Source organism: Fukomys damarensis, unplaced genomic scaffold (genome assembly GCF_012274545.1).
Source record: "Fukomys damarensis isolate Sample0158 unplaced genomic scaffold, DMR_v1.0_HiC HiC_scaffold_23, whole genome shotgun sequence".
In the NCBI taxonomy this organism is placed as follows: domain Eukaryota; kingdom Metazoa; phylum Chordata; class Mammalia; order Rodentia; family Bathyergidae; genus Fukomys; species Fukomys damarensis.
Window position 1 is genome coordinate 38650433 of NW_022900935.1, and position 21916 is coordinate 38672348.

Here is a 21916-nt window from a genome sequence, read left to right on the forward strand (position 1 = left end):
CAAAAAAAAAAAAAAAAAAAAAAAAAAAGATTAGCAGCATGCAAGCACTGAGAAGTGTGTGGTGCTGTTCACATGGAATGGTGGTGTCGTTATTACACGTAACCTCTGTAATTATAATAATAGTGGCTCACACTTGCAGAACACTCACTGTGTGTACCCCAGGCTCCATGCGCTGTGCAGCCGTCTGCCTTTGGTTTGGTTTGGTTTTGGTTTTGGTTTTTTTGAGACAGGGTCTCACTATGTAGTTCAGGCTGGCTTCTAACTTAACAGCAGTCCTCCTGCCTCAGCCTCCCAAGTGCTGAGATTTACAGGTATGCACCACCATTCCCAACTTGCCACATCTTATAAATAAGAAAACTGAGGCTCAGAGAGATTTAAGTAGTATGCTCAGCAGTGCCGAGGTAGTAAGTGGCAGAGCCGAGAGATGCACACAGATTGTTCTGCCTCCAGCCTGCTCCTGTGCGCTCCAGCTCCCAGGCCCCAAGAGCAGGTTGTGGAGGGTGGTGTCCCCCAGGAGCCTCTTTTCAGAGAGAAATCCCCTCCAGGTTTGACCAGATGGCAGGAGGTGGCCCCCTCTTCATAGATGTGACCTGGCACCCAGCGGGGGACCCTGGCTCAGATAAGGAGACGTCCTCCATGATGATCGCCAGCACGGCTGTGAACTACTGTGGCCTGGAAACCATGCTGCACATGACATGCTGCCAGCAGAGCCCAGAGCAGATCACGGGCCACCTGTACAAAGCCAAGCAGCTGGGCATCAAGAACATCTTGGCACTGCGGGGAGGTGTGGAGCCAGCATTGTCCTCCTCTCGGGGCTCTTCTTTCCCAAGGCCTCTCCTGTCTCTGGAACAGCCCCCGCCCAAATGGCCATGCTCAGTCAGGGTGCTCCCCTGCCTGCAGATGAGCAGGCAGGCACTGTGGGCAGAGTCTGTCATGGACACCGCCTCCGCTACCTCTAGACCCGAATGGAGGCCACTTAGGGGTGTGGCCAGGGCCTGATAGCCCATGCCCTGGCCGCATATCTGTCACTGGCTGCACCTGGCCATGGAGTGCAGCCCTGGCATTCGGCCAGTGTCTTTGGTGCCTGCTGTTGCTGTCACTGGGTCACCGGCAGTGGGTGGAGGAAACCTGATGGGTAGGAGGGAGCGTGTGCCCTCGTGCACCCCACCGCAGGACCACTTTTCACTTGAGATGGGCTGGAAGTTCTTGCAGGAGGCAGGAGCTGCAGGACAGCAGGGAGGTGGCAGGGCCAGGCGAGGGACATTGCCAGCTTCAAGCAACAAAGAGATTCTTACAGTGAAGCTTGGCCCCGGGTGGAGGGTGGGCAAAGAGCTCTCTGGAGGTCAGGCAAGACTCGGTTGCCGTGACCTCCAGCAACCCTGCAGACCCCATAGGTGACCAGTGGGAAGCAGAGGAAGGAGGCTTCGACCATGCCACAGACCTGGTGAAGCACATCCGAGGCGAGTTTGGTGACTACTTTGACATCTGTGTGGCAGGTGAGTGGGTGGAGACAGAGAGGGGAGATGAGAAGCTGGGAGAGCTGGTGCCCCCCTGGGCCCGAGCCCTTGCCAGGCAAGAGTGTGCACGTGAGTTACAGGGGTTCACACACTGTCCTTGCTCTCATCCTGTCCCCCACCACCCCTAAGCTTTTGTTCTTCTGCCCCACACACTCCCAGCCCTCCTGTCCTCTCTCCACCAAGAGGGAAGTTTATTAAGAGGACTCGAGAGGGCCGGGGATTTAGCTCAGCAGTTTGGTGGCCTGCCTCGCAAGCACAAGGACCTGAGTTCGATCCTCGGTACCAAAAAAAAAAGAGGACTCAAGAATCCCAGAAGCCAAGGTCAGGAAATGGCATCAGCCCCCGCTGCAGTGGTGCTGAACCATTCAGGAATCAAGGCCCCTCCCATTCTGTCAGTGGCTACAGCGTCCCGTCTCTGCTCCCCCTGCAGTCTGCTCCCTGCTCCCTCCAGAACACCCGATGGTCATGCTTTTCTGTGCACGTGACCGTGACCCGTCCTGAAAGTACGTGGTGTTGGTCCCAGCCAGTAGCCCAGACCAAGTGACAGCGCTCAATGTCAGTTGCAGACTCCCAGGTCAGCTCAGCTCTGGCTCCTTCCGCTGCAGCCAGAAGGGCGGTGCACCAGCAGAAACAAGGGGGTGGCCTCCCCTCTCACCCCCACGCACAGCAAGTGGGGCATTTGCTTCTCAAAGCAGCTTAAGGGACGGCGCAGCCACGTGTGCCGAGAACGTCAGAACCCCCGGGTTGATTTGATACATCTTGGAAGAGGAGGGATCATGCCATTTCTATACTGAAACATGGCTAGATTGCAGAGTGGACGTCTCAATTTGAAATTTAAAAATCAGCTCTGTGGCTTCAGGAGCATTCTTTCTCCCAGGTAACCTTGGTCTTTTCCCAGTCCGCTAGTGTGTCTGTCACCAGGGGTGCCCCAGTGGCTAAGACCAGGAAGCCCTGGTGGGAGTCAGGAAGGGGGCAGGCATTTCCACCTGTTCCATCCGTTGCTGCTCCTTCCTGACCTGATGCAGCCAGCCAGGTGGGGACTGTACATGCACACTGGTGGTGGGCATTGGGTGGTTTTATGCTTTGCTGACTGTGAAGTGCACGATAAGATCTGTGGATTTAAAGGTACCACACTGAAGATGATAGAAAAAAGAATATAGTCAAGTGAGCAAAATCCAAATGTAATTGAAGGCTGGATTTGTTTGTTGACTAAGCTGTATAGCTGTAGAGTTTCTGAATTTCCTACTGAAGAATTAGCTTTGTTACTGAAAGTGAAATCCTTGTGCCCAATTCCCTCCCCCACCCCCATTCCCTGACCCCTTGAAACAGTAGCTTTTATACGCAGTTTTGATGGCTTCAGCTTGCTGAAGAATGGAACTGCCTTATCACAGCAAAGCAGCTTGGCCTCCCAACAGCCCAGGGCTCAGGGCTGTACCCTGCACAGCTCAGGACCTGCCTGGGCTCATGCAGAAGCCAGCACGGACCCTGTGGTTGCATGAAAGTCATGCAGGGCTGTGGGTCACTCCCAGCATTGGGAAGGAGTCAGGTCACAAAGGTAGCGCCCAGCTTAGTGGGCAACTGGTCCCATCTCCCAAGCAGTTCCAGACCCCATCTTCTGTGTACCCATACCTTGGTCACCACTGCCCCAGAGCATTCCGACTCCAGAACTTGTTGCTTTGTGGGGTTGTAACTGATGCTGGTTCTGCTGTCAGTAGGAACACAAGCTGTGGCTAATAAGGACCCCAACTGGGTGATTCCTTTCTCCCCAAAACAGGCCTTTGGACATTTGAAAGTAGTTTCTGTACTCTCTCCATTCATTTCTAGGAGCAGAACTTCTCCGCTTTCTTCAGTCCTTCCTTGTGTAACATGGTTCCTAACTGTTTACTGTCTTGGACTCCTGAAGGATTTTAGGGTTACATTCAAAACAGTGTTTTGATCCAGTGCCCCAAGGGTGCCTGACCGGTGCCAAATGTAGTGGTTCCTTTGTTCTATGGCCACAAAGTGCAGGCCCGCTTGGACTGGCTGGCTGAGCCAGGACAGTGTGGGACATTTGGTGCAAGCTGTCGCCCATGAGGACCACCTCTGGGGTCACAGCGCAGCCGCCAGCCCATCTGTCCATGTTGCCTGTTGTGCTGTGCTGTTGGAAGCTGTGAGTGCCAGGCCCAGGCAGAGGGCTCAGGGGCCATTATCAGTCACCTTAAACAGGCACAGGCCAGCCTCTCCCTGATGTCCTCCCTGCTGGCAGGTTACCCCAAAGGCCACCCCGAGGCAGGGAGCTTTGAGGAGGACCTGAGGCACCTGAAGGAAAAGGTGTCCGCAGGCGCCGACTTCATCATAACCCAGCTCTTCTTTGAGGCCGACACCTTCTTCCACTTTTTGAAGGCCTGCAGCGAGATTGGCATCTCCTGCCCCATCCTCCCCGGGATCTTCCCTATCCAGGTGAGGGGCCCCAGCTCCCCCCCACCCCTCCCCAGCAAGGCCAGGGCTCTGGGGGGAGTGCTGAGTCCACAGCACAGCATGGTACTGCTGTACTGTACCTCACTGTCCCCTGGGTGTCCCCCCCTGCTAAAACAGCATCAGCATCTGTGAGGGGCTCCTACCTCGGCCTGCTGACAAGTGTCACCACAAAGGAAGAACAGGTGCCCTGCCTCCAGAAGTTCTGGGTGGGCCAGCAGACCTGCACTGTGCTTCTTTCTTTAAGCTTGGGTGATTCTGATGGTCAGCAAAGTTTGGGAACAGTGGGTGAAGTGATCACTGTGTTACCAGTAAATACAGCTCAGGGTAAAGGGCTGTCGACTCTGCAAAAGTAGAGGAAGCAGAACCGGCCCACTGTCGCCCTGCACACACAGCCTGGCTTTCCCAAGTCCCTCCAGTGACACTGCAGAGTCTAGGAGCCCCGGCAGAAATGGGAAAGGGGTGAGTCTTCCGGGGGGAAGGGGCCCGAGGTGACCCCAGTCCTCCCTGTGCTGGGCAGAGCTACTCCTCCCTCCGGCAGCTTGTGAAGCTGTCCAAGCTGGAGGTGCCACAGGAGATCAAGGACGTGATTGAGCCGATCAAAGACAATGACGCTGCCATCTGCAACTACGGCATCGAGCTGGCCGTGAGCCTGTGCCAGGAGCTTCTAGCCAGCGGCTCGGTGCCAGGCCTCCACTTCTATACCCTCAACCGCAAAATGGCCACCACCAGTGTGCTGAAACGCCTGGGCATGTGGACTGAGGACCCCAGGTGAGGGCAGAGAGCAGCCACGGCAGGACGGAGCCATGGCTGGCTGGGTTTCCCTGGACAGCTGCAGCCCCGGGAAGCCAGGCTGGGTGGTGCCTCGTCCCTTCAGCTCTCTGAAGCCAATCTCTGGTCCTTTCTGTCCATTGTCACCAGGCGTCCCCTCCCATGGGCCATCAGCGCACACCCCAAGAGACGAGAGGAGGACGTGCGCCCCATCTTCTGGGCCTCCAGACCAAAGAGCTACATCTACCGCACCCAGGACTGGAACGAGTTTCCCAATGGCCGCTGGTGAGGGCCTGCAGCTACTCCAGTGGGGTGGTCCCTGGAGGAAGTGGGCAGGATGGGTGGGAGCCCCTGACCTGTGGGTCCCTCCCTGCCAGGGGCAATTCCTCCTCGCCAGCCTTCGGGGAGCTGAAGAACTACTACCTCTTCTACCTGAAAAGCAAGTCACCCCGCCAGGAGCTGCTGAAGATGTGGGGTGAGGAGCTCAGCAGCGAGGAGAGTGTCTTCGAAGTCTTCGCACACTACCTCTCAGGGGAGCCGAACCAGTACGGCTACAAGGTGCGCAGTGCAGCCTGGGGTCCCGGTCCCCGCTTCCCTGTCCTCAGCTGTGGCACCCAGCAAGGGAATGAGGGGGAGTAGGTGAGGCCAAGATGTGGTGCCTGGGAGGGAAGGAGCCGGGGTCAGTCCTTGCCTGGCCTCCCAGCCCGGCTCCCCCTCCCGCCAGGTGACCTGCCTGCCCTGGAATGATGAGCCCCTGGCGGCTGAGACCAACCTGATGAAGCAGCAGCTTCTGCGCGTGAACCGGCTGGGCATCCTCACCATCAACTCCCAGCCCAACGTCAACGGGAGGCCATCCTCCGACCCCATCGTGGGCTGGGGCCCGAGTGGGGGCTACGTCTTCCAGAAGGTAGGGCGTTGCGGGGACTGCGCCACCTTGACCCTCACCAGGGCTTCCCTGGGACAGGGATACAGCTCTGCCTGTCCCATCTGGACCCTTTATTTTAAATGACAGGGGAGCAGAGTGCATAGGAGCACAGGCTTTAGAACAGACAGACCAGGCAGGCCTCAGTTTTGTCTTCTGTAAAATGGGCCAAGTTTCACGTTCCAGAGGTGAAATGTGCGTGAACGCAGGAAGCAGCCACTGAGTAGGGGCCCAATATTTTCTCTCAGGGGTGCTGGAGTCAACTTACATGGAGCCCACAGCCCTGACTCAGACGGCCCTGGTTTAATACTAGCTCTGCTGTCCACCGTCAGCTCAGCCCACTGACCCAGGGTCCCCAAAGCTGTTTTCCTCATCTGGGGATGCTGTGCCCATCCCGCAGGATTATGAATATCCTAGCAAGTGAACAGAAATAAAAGACAGACTCGCATGCTGGAGAAGACAGTGCTGTCAGCATCACCATCCAGGGACTGGGGAGGCTGGGGCTGTGCCGGGCCTCTCACATCCTTAGCTGTGACACTTTCTCCTGCTGAATTACCAGAATGCCACTCCCTGTGGCAGGGAGAGGGGTACAGACTGAGGAACCTGAGTGCTGCTCCCCTCTCCCTTGTAGTCCCCAGCACTACAGTTCCTACTAGGGGTGTCCTCTAGACCTGTGACCCAAGGTGCTGCATGCGCCCGCTGGGTCCCTCCCTGGATGGGCAGGAGGGCGGGGCCTGGTGGGGCTCTCGGAAAGGATGTCACCAGGAGCTGGTGCTGATGTGTGGCCACCCGTGCCCCACAGGCCTACCTGGAGTTCTTCACCTCCCGAGAGACAGTGGAGGCACTCCTGCAGGTGCTGAGGAAGTACGAGCTGCGGGTCAATTACCACATTGTGGATGTGAAGGTAGGCATTTCTGGCTCCACGGCACTCACAGTGACTCCACTTGCCTCCCCCGGGGCAAGCATGTTGTGTACCAGAAACAGGCAAAATCAAGGCCCTGGCCCCAGAGAGTTCCTGGCCTGGTGAGGGGACAGCAGGTGAGGATAATCACCTGTCAGCAGGTGCAGGAAAACAAAGTTCAGCACAGGCTGCTGAAGGTAACAGAGGAAGGCTGTCAGACCTGGAAGGTCAGCCGGGCCTGGTGGCGCACACTGGGAGGCTGAGGCTGGAGGATTGCAAATTCAAGCTCAGCCTGGGCAACTTAGTGAGAACTTGTCTCAAAATGTAAGAGTTGGGTAAAGTGACACACACCTGTAATCCATATATTAGGGAGGCTGAGGCAGGAGGATCACTGAGAGTTGGAGACCAACCTGGGCTACGTAGTAAATTCAAGACTAGCCCTAATTACACATAGCGAGACCCTGTCTCAAAAAAACAAAAATAATTACTAAAAAATAAAGAGAGCCAGGCATGGTGGCGCACACCTGTAATCCCAGCACTGGGGAGGCTGAGGCAGGAGGATCACTGTGAGTTGGAGACCAGCCTGAGCTACATAGTGAGTTCTAGGTCAGTCTCAACTACATAGTGAGACCCTGTCTCAAAAAACTAAAAAGAAAAAAAAAAAAAATGAAGGACATAGGGATGTAGCTCAGTGTGAAAGCCCTGGGTTCAATCCCCAGCACCAGAAAAACAACCTGGGAAGTCAGGAAGCTTCTGGGAGGGGTCCTGTAGTGACAGAGAGGAGTTGGCCAGTGGGGGTGGGAGGGGCCTGGGCCTCAAGCTACAGTCTCCATCTGAGATGAAAGAGGAGGTGGAAGTGTTCAGCAGGGCCCAGGGCTTGTCGTCCTGCTTGGAATATGGGGGTGACCTAGAGGCAAGGAGCAGCTCTCTCCAGCAGTGGCCGAGGCAGATGGCAGTGGGCAGCATGTGGGTCATAGGCAGGGCCATGGGGGCTGGTGGCAGCCCCAGGGGGTGGCGCATGTAGACAGGTGGGAGCTGCTCAGGTGCAGGCCTGGGAGGGGCAGTAAAAGGGCTGCGCTGGCTCTGCCCCACACCCATCATCCTCCACCACCCCCGCAGGGTGAGAACATCACCAATGCCCCCGAGCTGCAGCCCAATGCCGTCACATGGGGCATCTTCCCGGGGCGAGAGATCATCCAGCCCACAGTGGTGGACCCCGTCAGCTTCATGTTCTGGAAGGTAAAGGATTGGGAGGAGCCCCACCCACCGTGAGAACCCCGAAGAGACCGCATCACCTGGTCCCAAGGGTGTGGCTAAAGGCCGGACCCTGGGGCCAGCAGATTCAGCCTTCAGGGCCACATGTTCTCACATAGTGGTCATTTCTGGGGCGGGTGAGAGTAGCCCTGGCACCAGCTTTGCTCTGACCCCAGACCTGTCAGCCAAGGCAGCAGCAGAAGCCTGGCCTGGGGGCATCCTGCTGACCTTGCATGTGTGTGTATATGTGTGTGTGTGTGTGTGTCCACACCTCTGTGTGTAGGACGAGGCCTTTGCCCTGTGGATCGAGCAGTGGGGCAAACTGTATGACGAGGAGTCCCCATCCCGCATGATCATCCAGTACATCCATGACAACTACTTCCTGGTCAACCTGGTGGACAACGAGTTCCCGCAGGACAGCTGCCTGTGGCAGGTGGTGGAAGATGCATTCGAGCTGCTCAACAGGCCCGCTGGGCTTGTGAGGGAGGTGGAGGCATCATGACCTGCATCCGCCCCTCCCGGTCCTGACTCTCCCTTGTGCCCAAGCCCGCTGCCCACGTGAGGGCACTGCCCATGCTGCACTGGTGTGAGGCTGCCAGGCTCTGGCCGGACTGGAGTGGGCCCCCGTGGGAGCCTGGTGCTCCTGTGCAAGGCAGGATCTCATGCTCTGTCGGTGCTGCAGGGGACCACAGTAGATGGCACATCTCCATCCCTGGGAAGAGAAAGACACTGGTTTTGCAACTGAGGCTCTGGAAGCCAGCGAACTTGTACTCTGGGCCCCTGCAGGATGAGCAGGGCAAGCATGGGCAGCAGCAGCCCCTGTGGGATTGAAGAGTGAAATACCACCTTCTGGGAGCTGGCAGCAGGGCCCCAGGACCTGTGACTGAAGGGCAAGCCACTGCCCTGCCTTCTGCTCTGCTGGCCACAGCACCGAGCCCTGGGATGGTCCTTGGGCTGGCACCTGGCATAAAAGGACGTCTTGGCATCTTCTGCCTGAGACCTCAGCTGGGTATATCCTTCTCCAGTGCTGTTCTTTAAAACAGCTGCCTGTGCTTTCTGGTGGCCAGAGACTAAGTGCCCCTTAAGGGCTAACAGCAGTCCCATCCCTCACACTTGGTGGGGCCCCTGGCTTTCCCGTCTGTCCCAGTAACCGTCAGGCAAAGATGACCCGGCTGACAGGGACTCTAGCTTGGCCCGGGACAGTACATAGCCCCTCTTGCGGACTTATTTTTAGGCAGGTGCTCCTGCCAGCTGAGTCCTGGCACCCCTCCCAGGAGTTAGTCCGAGGTACTGGCAGGCTGCTGCTGTCCTGGAAGCCAGCCTGTTGGCTTTGCTGGCCCAGCGGGGAGACCTGCAGCCAGTGGGTCCCTCTGCCTTCCTGGTGGAGGCACAACTTTTAGGAGACTTCAAGAGAAGCAGCGAGGACCAAGGAGGCCTTTATTGTACTTGGGCTCCTTGCACTGTCGCTGTATTCTGTGGATGCGTTCCTCTCCTGCACTGAGTCCTGCTCTGTAGTCCACGGGAGCAAGTCAGGCCTGCAGCTGGGAGCCTGCCCGGCCCCATGCCCTCCACGGGGCTTGGTCCCTGCTCCCGGGATCCCTGGTGTCCCGCCTGCCCAGGGCCTCGGCTGCTGGGGGCTCCTGTCCTTGGGCTTCTGGCTGCCAGGTGCTGGTGCCACCTCTCAAAGGCCTGGAATTAGGAAGGGACAGGAAAGGCCCTCATCTGGGGTATCCTCCAGGGCCTTGCTGTGCCTGGCTCTCAGTCCCTGTGGAGGCTCCACTCCTTGCCCTAGGCAGCAGGGCCAAACACACAGGCTCAGAATAGACCTCAAATGTGACCTGGGAAGCCTTGCTCCAAGCAGTGAAAAGGAACAGCGTGCTGGCCCCAGGTAGCCACTGTGCCACAGGTCAAGCCTTGTTCCCAGTGATGGGGACAGTGGCTGAGCTTGTGGCCACCCGTCAGGTCCAGGGTTCTACCACTCAGGCTGCACGTTCACCTCCCCAGAAGGGAAGACCCTCCACCTGCTCAGCAGTGTCCAGTGGTGCCCCGGATTGGAAGGCTGGCACCGGGGCCACTGCCTACCTGGGAAAGGACCCAGCTGTCTTCTCGCTGCTGTATCTGCCTGGCCACTCGCAGCTGCAGTACTTGCCGTCGCCACCACCTCCAGGCCTGTCCCAGGTGCCACTGCCGGAGCTGTGGGCGGAATGACAAGAGGAGCCCCCTTCACCATGCTCCCCAGCAGCCCAGCCCTCTGCCTGTCCTGCAGCTCTGACACCGCGGTGAACAGGACATGATGAAGCAGTGTCCACAAGGTGCTGTTCCTAGAGTCAGAGGAGGCCAAGATGCAGCGAGGCTGTCTCAGAGTGTGGGGTGGGGAGAGCCTGCCAAGCCCACTCACCAGGCTCTGGGACAGCTGTGCGGCCCCTTGAGCACCTGCCCAGCACTGCCACATCACCCTCAGGTGCCTGACCCGCTGTGAGGCCTGGAATCTGCAGAGCAGAACTTCAAGGCGCCAGCGCCATGGGTACTTCCTCCTGGTGGCCAAGGCATGGTGACCTCATCGAGGCCAGCGAGCAGGGCTGAGCCTGGGCCCTGTGGGAACGAGCCCTGGCCAGAGGGGCCCCGGGCCACTCCCTCCCTCCCCAGTGTGCTCACAACTGCCCTACCCCAGCCTGCTTGAAGGACTCTCGCCTTGGGGGGCTCTGGTCTCAGATCCACGGAGCCCTGCTGCTATGGGGGCCCAGCTACTGCGACCAGGCCACTGCAGCCATAGCTGGAGGACAGGCCCGAGGGGACAGTCCCTGTGGCCTGAAAAGGGGCATTAGGGCAGGAGAGGTTAGCACATTGCTTCAGGGCAGCAACTGCTCCCTCAGTGCCAGCCAGAGTTGACCGCCACTGCAGAGGCGGTAAATAGTGAGAGGCCTGGGCCCTCCCCCCACAACATCCCCAGGACTTTGGCTGCTGCCCCAGAGAATAATAGGGTGGGAAAGGAACTGCAGCCCAGCTTAGCCAGATTAGGTGTGGGGGGGATTGATTTCCAGGCCCTCTAGGGCTGGCAATGTCTCACCCACCCCTGCCCCTGAGACACCCAGGGTCTGGGTCTCCTTACACTGAGCCCCAAACGCTTCACCCTCTGGCCTTTGTCCACTGCAGTTGTGCTTTGGCCTGACCAGTGAGGCCCCCGTGGCCTGTGTCCAGTGGCTTTGTGTCTAAATGACAAGCGAGAAAAAACCTGAGCCAGGGCGTTGACCGGCTGGGGCCCCGCTGTCCTGCCCGCCCGCCAGTAAGACCCCCTCTCACTCGCTTGTGCACACAAGTGGGAGGGTCCACCTCACCCCAAGCCTTCCTGGGAGCCTTGAGCCCCCCAGAGGCAGGAAAGGTGCTCACGGGTGTGTAGCCCATCTTCCTAACCGCTGAAGATGTCCCCTCACAGGAGGGAGCCAGTAAAAGCTCACCGGGGCCAGGATCAGCCCTGAGCAGTGGCCCTCACTGTCCCCACTTAAGCTTCACAAGATTGAGTGATGAGATCTGCGCCTCCAGTATACAGGTGGGGGACTCTGCCACCAAGAGATGGCCTCCCACCTGCCTGCGTCCCCAGGTGAGGGCTGCCTGTGTGCGTGTGCTCCTGTGGCTGAGGGGAGGGTGACACCCTCAGCCCCAGGGTGTGGTGTTGCTATCGCCATTGATCCATATGTAAATTCTGAGAAGCCCTGAATCTTGTGTCTCAGTTGCATTGGAAAAAAAAAAAGCAACGAACCACTTGAGCATTTTTTTCTCAGACTCTAAACTCAGCTCTCTGGCATTCTGAAGAGGCCAACTGACCTTGGGAAACACTACTTGGTCCCCCTTCACTGGGCTCTGAGTGACGGTCCCCAGACTCCTGTGCAGTGTTGTGTTTTCTTATCCCTGGCTGAGGTGGTGGCCTCTTACCACTGATTGCCAGTGTCAGAACCGACAGCTTCAGATTTGTGGAGGGACTGATGATTACTTATGAATAGAGAAAATGATACGACTTTTTTACTTTTATATTTTGATTTTTTTTCTGTAATGAGCATAAATTTTCCAATTAAAAAAAAACTATTAAAAACGCAGTGGTCCCAGTGTACCTATCTCAATCCCAGGAGGGACATGATGTGTTAGGAATGTAAGTGTCTGACTCCCAACAGACTGGTACCCCAGCAAATGGGACTTGCACCTAGCTAGTACCTGAAAGGAGCTCAGTAAAGATTGCTGATGGAGCCGGTGTTGCCTGCTCCCCGGGCCAAGAGAGAACATTCAAGAGCCAGGTAGGGGTGGGGTCCTGGAGAAGTGCCCATCCGCTTGCGCCATGCGTTGCAATAAGCTGATGCAGTCAGTCGATGGCCTGACATGTGCAGACCTCCCTAGCCCACCTGGGCCCCACTTCACCTGCCTCCGAGGGGCCGGAGCATCGGTCAGCAGGAGGCGCCCTCTACCGGCCAGTCTGGGCCAGTGTCTAAGGTCGGTGGCCTGGGCCTGGGTCTGTAGGTTCAGCCGCACTCTGAGCAGTGCTGCCTGCCACTGGGCCCAGTTGGTCCGCAGAAGGTGCCTTAGCTCAGCCTGCTGGAGCTGGGTGATGGCTGCTTGTTGGACATAGTCTTGGGCCACTGACTGGGCCCAGGCCGCTAGGGCCCTGGAAGAGAAGGAAGGCCATCAGGTCCTGGGCTCTCAGGAGTGCCTTGCAGGAAGGGCCCACAAAGCCCCAGGCCTGTGCGCTCCCCTGTCCTCTTAACAGAATCGAGTTAAATGGGCTGGAAGGGGCAGAATATCACCCAACAAGGACAAGCACCCTCCGTAAGGGCAGAGGGGTAATCCCGCCAGCCATGCATTGCCTCTTCTCCCAAGGACACATGCTCTGTGGCTTGCTGGGCCCAGCCTGGGCAAAGCCGTCACACACATCTGGCCACGCAGCAGGACAGGACTGTCCAGAGGGTCTGCCAGCTAGAAAGTGGCGAGGGTGGGACTTGCCCCCAGGACCAGCTGCAATGCCATGCTGGCCTCTCCCTATCCCCCGATCAGCTCCTGGGACTCCGCCTGCCACCTGGCCACCAAATACAGTCTACCCGCCAAAACTGAGCTCTCAGCCTGAGCCAAGGCCCCGTGCAGGGCTGTCCTCGGGCTGCGGACACTCACTGGGCACTCAGGCTCAGGGTAGTGTGGGCTCCATTGAGCTCCAGGGTGCAGCTCGGGACCACCTGCTGGGCCTCATAGTGCAGGCCCAGGGCCACTCACCACACTTCAAAGGCCTGCTGGGCCTGGGCCCTCCTCAGCTGTCTGTCTGCCTGGCCTTGCTGCACATGGCTTCTCCAGCGCAGGACACAGGGCCGGACCACACACTGCTCCTGTGGCCTGGCTGTCACCTCTGGGGCCTCTGGCCAGGTGGCTCTTCTCAGGGCATCCCGGAAGGCTGGACTCTGGGCCCCAGGCAGCCCCGTGTCTCACAAGCTCCCACCAGGCCTGGAAGTGGCTGAAGAAGAGCAGCAGGGGAGAGAGCCAGCTGCCCCTGAGTCATTGGATAGTCATCTATCCAAAATGACTTCTCCAAATCCCCTCAGGCAGCTAGGGTCACACACGGCTTTCCACACACAACCCGGTGCCTTGAAAATGACCTGTCCAACACCCAGGTATGGTGGCACACGCCTGTGATCCCAGTACTCAGGAGGCTGAGGCAGGCAGATGGCTGAGTTTGAGGCCAACCTGGACTACATAGCAAGACTTTGTCCCAAAAAAAGGAACATAAAAATCAAAAACAAGGAAAAATGTCCTGTCCAGTGAGTAAGGTCAAAGGGCTGGCTTTCCCCCAAGGAACTCAGCCCACACAGACCCCCCCCCATCTCCAAACCCTAGGCTTGGGGAACAAATGCTGCCCTGGGAGGACAAGGGGGCAGTCCATTTATGGGCTCATGGCTACGCCCCCTGATCCCAGTGGTTGGTGGCAGAAGCGCAGACGTGGCCCCTCTGTGGCCAGTGGTTCACCGTCCTGTGGGGACACCATAAACATCTACACGTTCAGGCTGCACCGTGGGATGACGCATCTTCTGGCCCTGTTGTTTTTTAATTTTTATTTTATCGTTTTTATTTTATTTGAGAAAGGGTTTTGTTATATAGGTCAGGCTGGCCTTGAACCCAGGGCTATCCTCCTGCCTCAGCCTCCTGAGTGCTGGGATTATAGGCAAGCATCACCCCTCCTAGCTTTTTTTTTTTTTTAAGGACAATATCACTCTCTTCTTCCAGTGACCATTTGGGAAACATTCTGTGCTGTGACTCCTCACACAGCCGTGTGGTGTGGATGTCTGAGGAATCCATTTCCAATGTCTTCACTGTCCTCAGAAGGCTCAGAGCTTCCCTGGCCAGCAGGGGTACTCTGGGGCATGCCAGCGCCATAGTGGTGTAAGACTTGAATAGGCTAAAGTGACTCCATGCTAATAGGCCAGACTGTGCTTCTTCATATGCTAATTGCTACCTTGGTTAACAGCACGCCCAGGGGCAAATAGTTTGACAAAAGGTGACCCTAGAACATTTCCTGCATAAGAAAAGCAATGTGTTTGCAGTCTTGTTCTGTGAATTCCCTGACTCTTTGTTTAGTAAAACCTTATAAAAGTACCTCAGCCCCTGAGCAGTAGCCTCTCTGAGCCACCTGGCTCTGGGAGTGCCGTCTGGCCAGACTAATAAAGGTCTTTTACCATCTAGGCTGGTGTGTTCCTTCCTGGGTTTCTCGGTTCTCTGTCGTGTTCCCGGAGCCTCGCTGGGTGTTAGGGCCCAGCATCATGGAGGCCTTTCGGCTGTTCACGCTCCATGGAGTGGAAGTGAGACTTTAGGTCTTATAGTGGGATGGGGCTGGCCACCCCCCAAACACAGAGGGTCACAGCCCCCCATCTACAGTGGGGTCTCCTTCCTGCCCCCTCCCTTCCCAGACCCCAGCCTCAGGGCCACCCGAGGATCTATCCCTTGGGGTCCCCTCTTGCTTTCTTTCCCTGGGCTGGGGACTCAGACCTCTCCAAACCCCCGGCCCACCCACCTGCGAATGCGTCTCCGCCGAGCCACCTCCTGCTGCCAGCCCCTGAACGCAGCCCTCCACAGGCCCTGGAGGTGGCCGTGTACCCGCCTCTGGTACTTCTCACACAGAAGCTGCTGTCCTGGGGCCAGAGAGAGGCCCGCCAAGGTGGCCCTGGGTGCTTAGCCTGCTCTCTGACCCCACCCACATGGGCACAGAAGCAACACCCTACTGCCTGGGTGAAAGACTTCTGTGGTAGGTTGTCCTGCCACTCGCAGGCCAGCCCAGCTCCGAGTTGCTGGGCTTTGAGGGTTGTTTTTGTTTGTTCGGTGCTGGAGATGGACCCCAGGGCCCTGGCTATCCTAAAGCTTGCTTTACCACTGAGCGACACCAAGAAGGTCTGGCAACCTGGGCAGTAATTGGTTTGGAAAAGCAGCTGCTGCCAGCGGGCAGGACACCAACTTTCTGGGACAATCAAGTCCTTGCCTGCCAGCCTACAATACAATGTGGACTGTAGGTCGCAGCCTCAGAAATGGCCCCCAGAAACCCCCTTCCTGGTGCCGTGTCCTGGCTGAACCCCCACCTGCAGTACCAGAGGGACCACCTGCCTTGCTTCTGACAACAGAACTTGGCAGAGGTTTGGATGTCACTGCTGCTATTAGGGTAAAGAAGCTGTAGCTTCTGGCTCAGGCTCTCACCTCCCTTTGGACCCCTCACCATGGGGAGACCAAGTGTCACTCGCAAGGTGGCCCCGAAGGGAGGCCCATGTGGTGAGGCCTTGCCAAAACCCAAGGGTGAGTTTGGAGTGGTGTTTGGCCACCAGGAAGCCTCCAGAGCGACTGCAGGCCTGGCCAACCTCACAGGAGACCAGGATCAGAGGTACCCGGCTAAGCCACGTTGGCCTCCTGGCCCGGGGACTCTGAGTTATCAAGAGTTTGTGGTTTAAAACTGGCAAGCAAGGCCACATGTAGCCCAGGGATACAGCGCTTGCCTAACATGCACAAGGCCCTGAGTTCCACCCCTGATAACACAAAAATAAACTAAACTAGAAAGTATCTGTGTCATTTGTCATGCAGCAGTGGATCAGAGGCTCCTGGCGATGACGGAGAAGTAGCTGGATTGACACCAAGTACAGAGGAAACAGCCCTCCCTTCCTTCCTTTCCACCAGAGCCAGGACTCCAGGCTGCCTGTCTGGGAACCATCCCTCCTCCCACCTCTCAGCAAGCTGCAACCTTAGTCCTGCCCCCTCCTTGGCCTGCACTGTCTCCGGGCCTGAACTTCGCCTCTGCTACTCGCCCACTGAGCTACCCACCCCAGCCCCTTCCTCCCTGACTAACTCTGTCCATCTCCGAGCCCAGACCAGTGACTCCTGGAGGCAGGAGGGTGACGAGGATGAAGGTGAAGGTGACAATGGTGACACCTGCTGGAAACTGGTACTTGGCACCTAGGATGCATGCAGTCACCCTGTGAGGTGTCACTGTGTTCCCTCCTCTCACAGGCAGTGACATGAGGCTCAGAGAGCTGAAGCCACTTGCTTGGGGCCCACACAGCCAGGGACAGAGGAGCAGGGCCTCGAACCCAAGCCTGCGGGTCCCAGCCCACAGATCCTTCTCTGTCCCCTGCCCTAGGGTCCCTTGTGGGTCTCACCCCAGCCTCGCTTGCCTGCAGTGCCCAGCCAGGTCCTCGACTCACTCTGCCAGCAGGTGTGCCAGTGGTGCAGAGCATCCCGTGCCTGGCCCTGGCCTCGCTCCTGTGCCCACCGCTCCACCTTCTGCAGTTGTGCCAGCCGCCGTCGCCACAGGCCCAGGGCAGCCCTACACCTCTGGTCCCAGGCCTGGTGGGTGGCCAGCTCTCTCCAGGCCCCTTGGGCTGCCGTCCAGTGGCTCCAGGTGAGGAGGATGCTGGGAAGCGGGGTGTCACCCTGAGGACAGTCACTGCTGCCGCAGGCCAGTCCAGCCTGCCTCGCCCTACCCCCAGCAGCAGGGAGGGCCCTAGGACTCTGCTCCCTATTACCATCAAGGGGGCAGTGCTGGGGCTGGAGGGGCCCCCAAGTCCCACTGCCGAGTCCTGTGCTCAGCCACCAGCAGGTCCTTCCTATCATCCCCCTTAGCCTGTGCCTCGATTTCTCCAGACCCTCCCAGGAGCCCCCTGTTTAACCTCCCACCTCTCCCCCACCTCGGACCCCTCTCAGGCCACTCTCAAGCACCTGTGTTGTGGAACTCCAGGAGTAGACTCAGGCCATGACCTCTGGCTGAGAAATGAGACCCTCACCCTGTTCCCACCCTCTCTGCAGGAGCAGCCTGGATGAGAGAGGGGAGCCCCTGGATCAGACCCGGGGGGGTACTGCTGTGGAGGGCAAGGGTTGATGGGAAAGGGGAAAGGAAAGCAGGGCTCTGCAGCATTGGGGTGGGGTCCCTACCGCCTCTGGAGGCTGCAGCACTGCCCGGCTGCACCCTGAGCCTGCCAGGGCAGATGGCACTGATCCTGCTGCTGCCACCCAGCAGCCCACAGGTGGCTCGCCAGGAGAGTGTCCAAGAGCTCGGGAGCTCCAGCATCCTGTGGAGGGAGGGTGAGTCTGGTTCCCACGCTTTCCAATGCTGCCCCCCATCCCCAGTCCCTGCCCCTCACCTTCTCCATCGAGCCCAGCCAGGCTGACCCTCCTGGGATGCTGCCCAGTGGCTCCGCAGCCCAGGTGGCCGCACCGCTGGCTGATGGGGTATCTGAACCCCACATCCTCAGGCGCCAGCAGCTCAGGAAGCACTGCTCCCTCGTGCCCTGGAAGGAGCTGCGGAGGAGGTGAGTGGAGGCGAGATGCCAGGCGGGGCATCAGGGCATCTCCCTGGCCACCAGGGAGAGCCAAGCCCAAAGAGGCCAGCACAGGCCCTGCACCAGCTTCTGCAATGGCCGCACACTGGGGGCCTGGGGGCCTCAGGACCACTGCCTGAGGCCCCATTCCCAGGGACTCTGACCTAATGGCCACTTGAGATGGGGTGTAGAGGGGCATGTTGCCAACCAGGGTGACCTGGGGGTCCTGGGCTCAAGGACCCCAGACTCTAGCACCCACACAACCACCCTAGGATGGCTGCCTCCACTCAGCCACAGACCCGAAGCCTGGCCCCCGGAAGGGCGGTTCCGGTGTGTTGCAGGGAGAGCAGTGGAGGGTCTGCAGGAGGGAGGGAGACATCCTGAAGCTTCTCGTGGATCAAATTCCTGGAGATGATAAAAAGCCCAAGGGTCTGCGAGGGCCACATGGTGTGGGGATAGTGGATGCCAGGTGTGTGGCTTCCAAGGACAGAAGCTTTTTCTTGGTGGTACTGGGGATTAACCCAAGGCCTTTACTCTGAGCTACATCCCCAGGCCCCCTTTTATTTTTTATTTTGAGACAGGGGTCTTGTTAAACTTTGAGCTCAGCCTCCCAGCTGCTGGAATGACAGGTGTGCAGCACGGCGCCTGGCTAGGGGGCCTCCTCGCTCCTGACACAGTGTGATTTGGAATGGGCTGTGGTGTAATGAGGCCAAGGGGGCGAAAGGGATGCAAGCTCTGCACCCCGGCTCCTTCCCTTATAGGCTTACAGGGGACGCCAGGTTCCTGCAGGGTGCTGGGGAGACAGATGGGGATCCTGCCGCCAGGGGGCGCACTCTGGGGGAGCCGAGCGGGGATGACTCACTTGGCTCCACCCCCCGCGGGGAGCCCTGTCCAAGTTCCCAGCAGCCTTGAGGCCCCAGCCGCCCTGTGTTCCCTCATTGCCTCAGGGTCCCTGGCACCTCCAGGCTGGCATCTGCTGGGGCCAAGCAGGGGAAGGAAGACGTGGCTGGTCCCCTACAAGACTGCTCTGGGCACTCAACCCTACTCACGACCACACTCTGCCTCCAGGCCAACTCTGGGTCCCTGCTCCTGGATACCTACTTGGCCCGCTGGTGCTGGGACAGCCGCATGCCCTGGAGCAGCAGGGCCCGGTGGAGGGCCAGTGTATGGCAGGCCCCCTGCAGGGACGCCCTGGCTACCATCTCCACGCCGTGGGCTGAGCTCCAGAGGGCCAGGGCCCCTGAGATGCAAGAGATGAGCCAGCTGAAAACCTGCGCCTCCCTCTGCCTCTGGGGCCCCCTTGGACACCGTGCCCTCTCACATGCTCCCCACCCCTCCCCTCGGGGCACCTGGAGAGCCCCATCTTCCCCGGCAGTGGGAGTACCCCACACCCCAGGGTCCCTCTGGGATGCCCCCACCCCAAAGGCCCCCAGTGCCACCAAAGCTTCCTCTGGGCCAGCTGCAGAGGGCTGTTATGGGGCAGGGCTTGTGGGCTGAGAGAGAAAGGGAACCCCCTACCCACCACTCACCCGCCTCCTGCCGGCAGAGGGACAGCTGGGTCACCGCCGCCTGGTCTGAGGCTCTGAGCTGCTTCATCTGTACCCACCGTCCCAGGCACCTCCTCAGGGTCCTCACACAGTGCTCGGCCAGGCGGCCCTGGCACTGGGCCCCTCTTTGTGCGACCCGCTGCCAGGCCCAGAAGCACCTAGGACAGGAGAAGAAGGTCCAGCCAGCAGCGGCAGCCCCTACCGGGGCCAGGCATAATCTCCAGGCAGGTTGAGCCCTGCACCATACAGTCTTGGTTTCTCCTCTGTAAAATGGGTTGCTGTGAGAACCGGGCCTGTCACCTGCCCAGGACACCACGAGGCCATCCCCCCTCCCTGGGGCGCCTGGGTGGCCACTTTCAGCCTCAGTCCCTGCCGTCAGTACCCCTCGGTAGCCAGAGTGTCTGCTTTTCCAGCCTCAGATCCAAATGCCTTACCCTCCTGCTGAATCCTACTCCTAGGTTTTTTGTGTTTTTTTTTTTGTTGTTGTTGTTTTTTGGAGACAGGGTCTCACTATGTAGTTGAGACTGACCTGGAACTCACTATGTAGCCCAGGGCTGGTCTCAAACTCACAGCGATCCTCCAGGCCACTATGCCCAGCTATGAATCCTACTAGGGTGAAGTCACAGCTCCTGCCTGTGTGACCCGCCCCACACACCTCTCCAACCTCACCCAGTTCATAACCAGCTGCAGTGGGCAACATAGGAGTAAATACAGAGACACAGGTCTGCAGCCCTCTCCTTCCCAGCGCTGGACTCTGGTGGCGCCCGAACACACCCTGTGGCCACTGATTCCCCCTCTCCGATGGGGGTGTAGGTGGGAGGCAGGAGGACCCCCGGAAGCCCACCCCCAGGTGGGCCTCAAGCTCAGTGGGGTCAGCACTGCCCTGTCACCTCCCCTACCTGTGCACCCAGTCTCTGTGGGACTTGCAGGCTGCGGGGGGCACGGCTGTCTTTTGTGTCCTCTGAGTGACCTCCCCGAGGGGCCGCGTCTCCTTCCTGGCCAGGTCCTCCTTCTGGCAATGCAGGAGGAAGCCTGTGGAGTGAGGACAGGGAAGATCCAGCCCAGGTGGGACCAGGACCCCTGGGCTGCTGCTCGCTCCATCTCTGGGGTTTCCCTACCCAGGTGCCTGGCTCTGGGATGAGTCCATCCTACATTCTTGCCTCTGACATGGGCCACTGTGAACATCAGAGGGGTCCAAAGGCAGGGTGTGCACCTCTCAGGCTGTGCATCCCTAGCTGGTCACTTCACCTCCCTGGGGCTCAGTACCCCATCGTAAAATGGGTGCCATACTTTGTGGACCCAGCAAATAATAACACTGACCCCTCAGACCCTGCCTGGGCTGGCCCTGTCCCCAGCACCCCACCGGCTCACCTGCCAGCTGCTGCAGGACCTGCAGGGTCTGGACACTTCTGTCTCTGCTGTCTCCACCTTGTAAGCCATGCAGGCTCCGCCCAGGCTGCGATGGGGGAGGCCGGGCTCCCTTCTCCTCCCTCAGGCTCCCTGCCCTGAGGTGGCACAGAGACAGATGCTGCCCAGGCCGAGGGGACACAAGGTGGCCACCTGTGTGTCCCCCTCACCCGGGGCCGGGTCAACCGCTGGGAGCCCCTCGTTCCGGGTTCATTGTAGCCCTGATTGTAGCAGCTCTTGGGGGCAGAGTCCTGCTTTGCTTTATTCTCTCTCACTTTGTTTTTCCATGGAAAAATGACCGGAGACGGACCCCGGGGTCTTGTACGTGACAAGCAAAGTACTGTGCAGCCAAGCTACACGCCCCCCAGACACCTGGTTAGATTATTTGGGGGGACAGGGAGCAATGGGAATTGAACCCCGGGCCTTTGCACTGCGCTACATCCCCAGGCTGTTTTTTATTTTTCACTTTGAAATCTTGCCTCCCTAAATTGTCCGGTCTAACCTAAAGCTTACAATCCTCCTACCTCCACCTCCCAGAGTACTGGGATTATAGGTGTGCACCACCCAGCCTGGCTCTATCTAGATTATTTTTAAATTTTTTTTTTTTTTTGAGACAAGGTCTTGCAATATAGTCCAGGCTGGCCTCGATTCATGGTGATTCTCCTGCCTCAGCCTCCCGAGTGTTGGAATTACCAGTCTGTGCCACCACAGCTGGCCTTCTACTTAGAGTTTTTACAATAACCATGTATTAAAGTAAGTACCACTTAAGTAATTATTTTAAATATATTTCTTCACTTTAAAAATAAGAGCAGGGCCGGGGATTTAGCTCAGCGGTTCAGTGGCCTGCCTTGCAAGCGCAAGGACCTGAGTTCAATCCCCAGTTCAAAAAAAAAAAGAGCAAGAAAACTGCTTCATGTACACTTTCTTTTTCAATACTTTCAGAAAATTTTTATATAATGGAATTTCAACTGAAACCAAATTAGTCAACATCTGGCTAGGTTTAGCCAGTGGGCCTGTTACCTGCATTGTTTTTGTTCCTTCTTTTTTTTTTTTTTTTTTTTTTTGAGACAGGGTCTCACTGTGTAGTCCAGGCTGGCCTTGAACTCACAGCCATCCTCCTGCCTCAGCCTCCTGAGTGCTGGGATTACAAGCCTGCCATCAAATCCAGCTTATCTGTGCCATATTCTGATTGCAACATTGTGCTAAGTGTAATTTTACAGGTCATGATGTTGTCCAAGTGCTTGCCATCACTTAGTGGGGCTGAATAGTTGTAAAAATCACTTTTCTTTGAATCAGTGTTTTTAATTTTGCACGCATTAAGAAAT

At 58.0% G+C, this 21916-nt stretch overlaps 2 protein-coding genes across 6 annotated transcripts in view; one reads left to right on the forward strand and one right to left on the reverse strand.

The window, feature by feature from the left end:
• The window catches only part of Mthfr (methylenetetrahydrofolate reductase), a 17822-nt gene extending 5925 nt beyond the window's left edge, over positions 1 to 11897 (forward strand). For 4 of the 5 annotated variants that reach the window (XM_010628152.3, XM_010628153.3, XM_010628150.3 and 1 more), the window contains exons 3-12: positions 546 to 784; positions 1386 to 1496; positions 3763 to 3956; positions 4492 to 4742; positions 4893 to 5027; positions 5120 to 5300; positions 5467 to 5649; positions 6467 to 6568; positions 7685 to 7804; positions 8103 to 11897. In XM_010628152.3, the coding sequence (XP_010626454.1) occupies positions 546 to 784; positions 1386 to 1496; positions 3763 to 3956; positions 4492 to 4742; positions 4893 to 5027; positions 5120 to 5300; positions 5467 to 5649; positions 6467 to 6568; positions 7685 to 7804; positions 8103 to 8321 (1735 nt within the window). In that variant the 3' untranslated portion in view covers positions 8322 to 11897. The remainder of the gene's footprint in view (positions 1 to 545; positions 785 to 1385; positions 1497 to 3762; positions 3957 to 4491; positions 4743 to 4892; positions 5028 to 5119; positions 5301 to 5466; positions 5650 to 6466; positions 6569 to 7684; positions 7805 to 8102) is intronic. The other variant, XM_010628151.3, reaches the window with a different exon arrangement.
• CUNH1orf167 (chromosome unknown C1orf167 homolog) overlaps positions 9257 to 21916 on the reverse strand; it is an 18659-nt gene continuing 5999 nt past the window's right edge. Inside the window, 17 exon segments of the mRNA XM_033767390.1 lie at positions 9257 to 9508; positions 9902 to 10012; positions 10568 to 10620; positions 12103 to 12470; positions 13070 to 13276; positions 13278 to 13340; positions 14110 to 14201; positions 14831 to 14973; positions 16525 to 16966; positions 17115 to 17178; positions 17249 to 17388; positions 17461 to 17648; positions 17930 to 18042; positions 18739 to 18961; positions 18996 to 19342; positions 20084 to 20216; positions 20556 to 20689. Coding sequence (XP_033623281.1) covers positions 9257 to 9508; positions 9902 to 10012; positions 10568 to 10620; positions 12103 to 12470; positions 13070 to 13276; positions 13278 to 13340; positions 14110 to 14201; positions 14831 to 14973; positions 16525 to 16966; positions 17115 to 17178; positions 17249 to 17388; positions 17461 to 17648; positions 17930 to 18042; positions 18739 to 18961; positions 18996 to 19342; positions 20084 to 20216; positions 20556 to 20689 — 3073 coding nt within the window.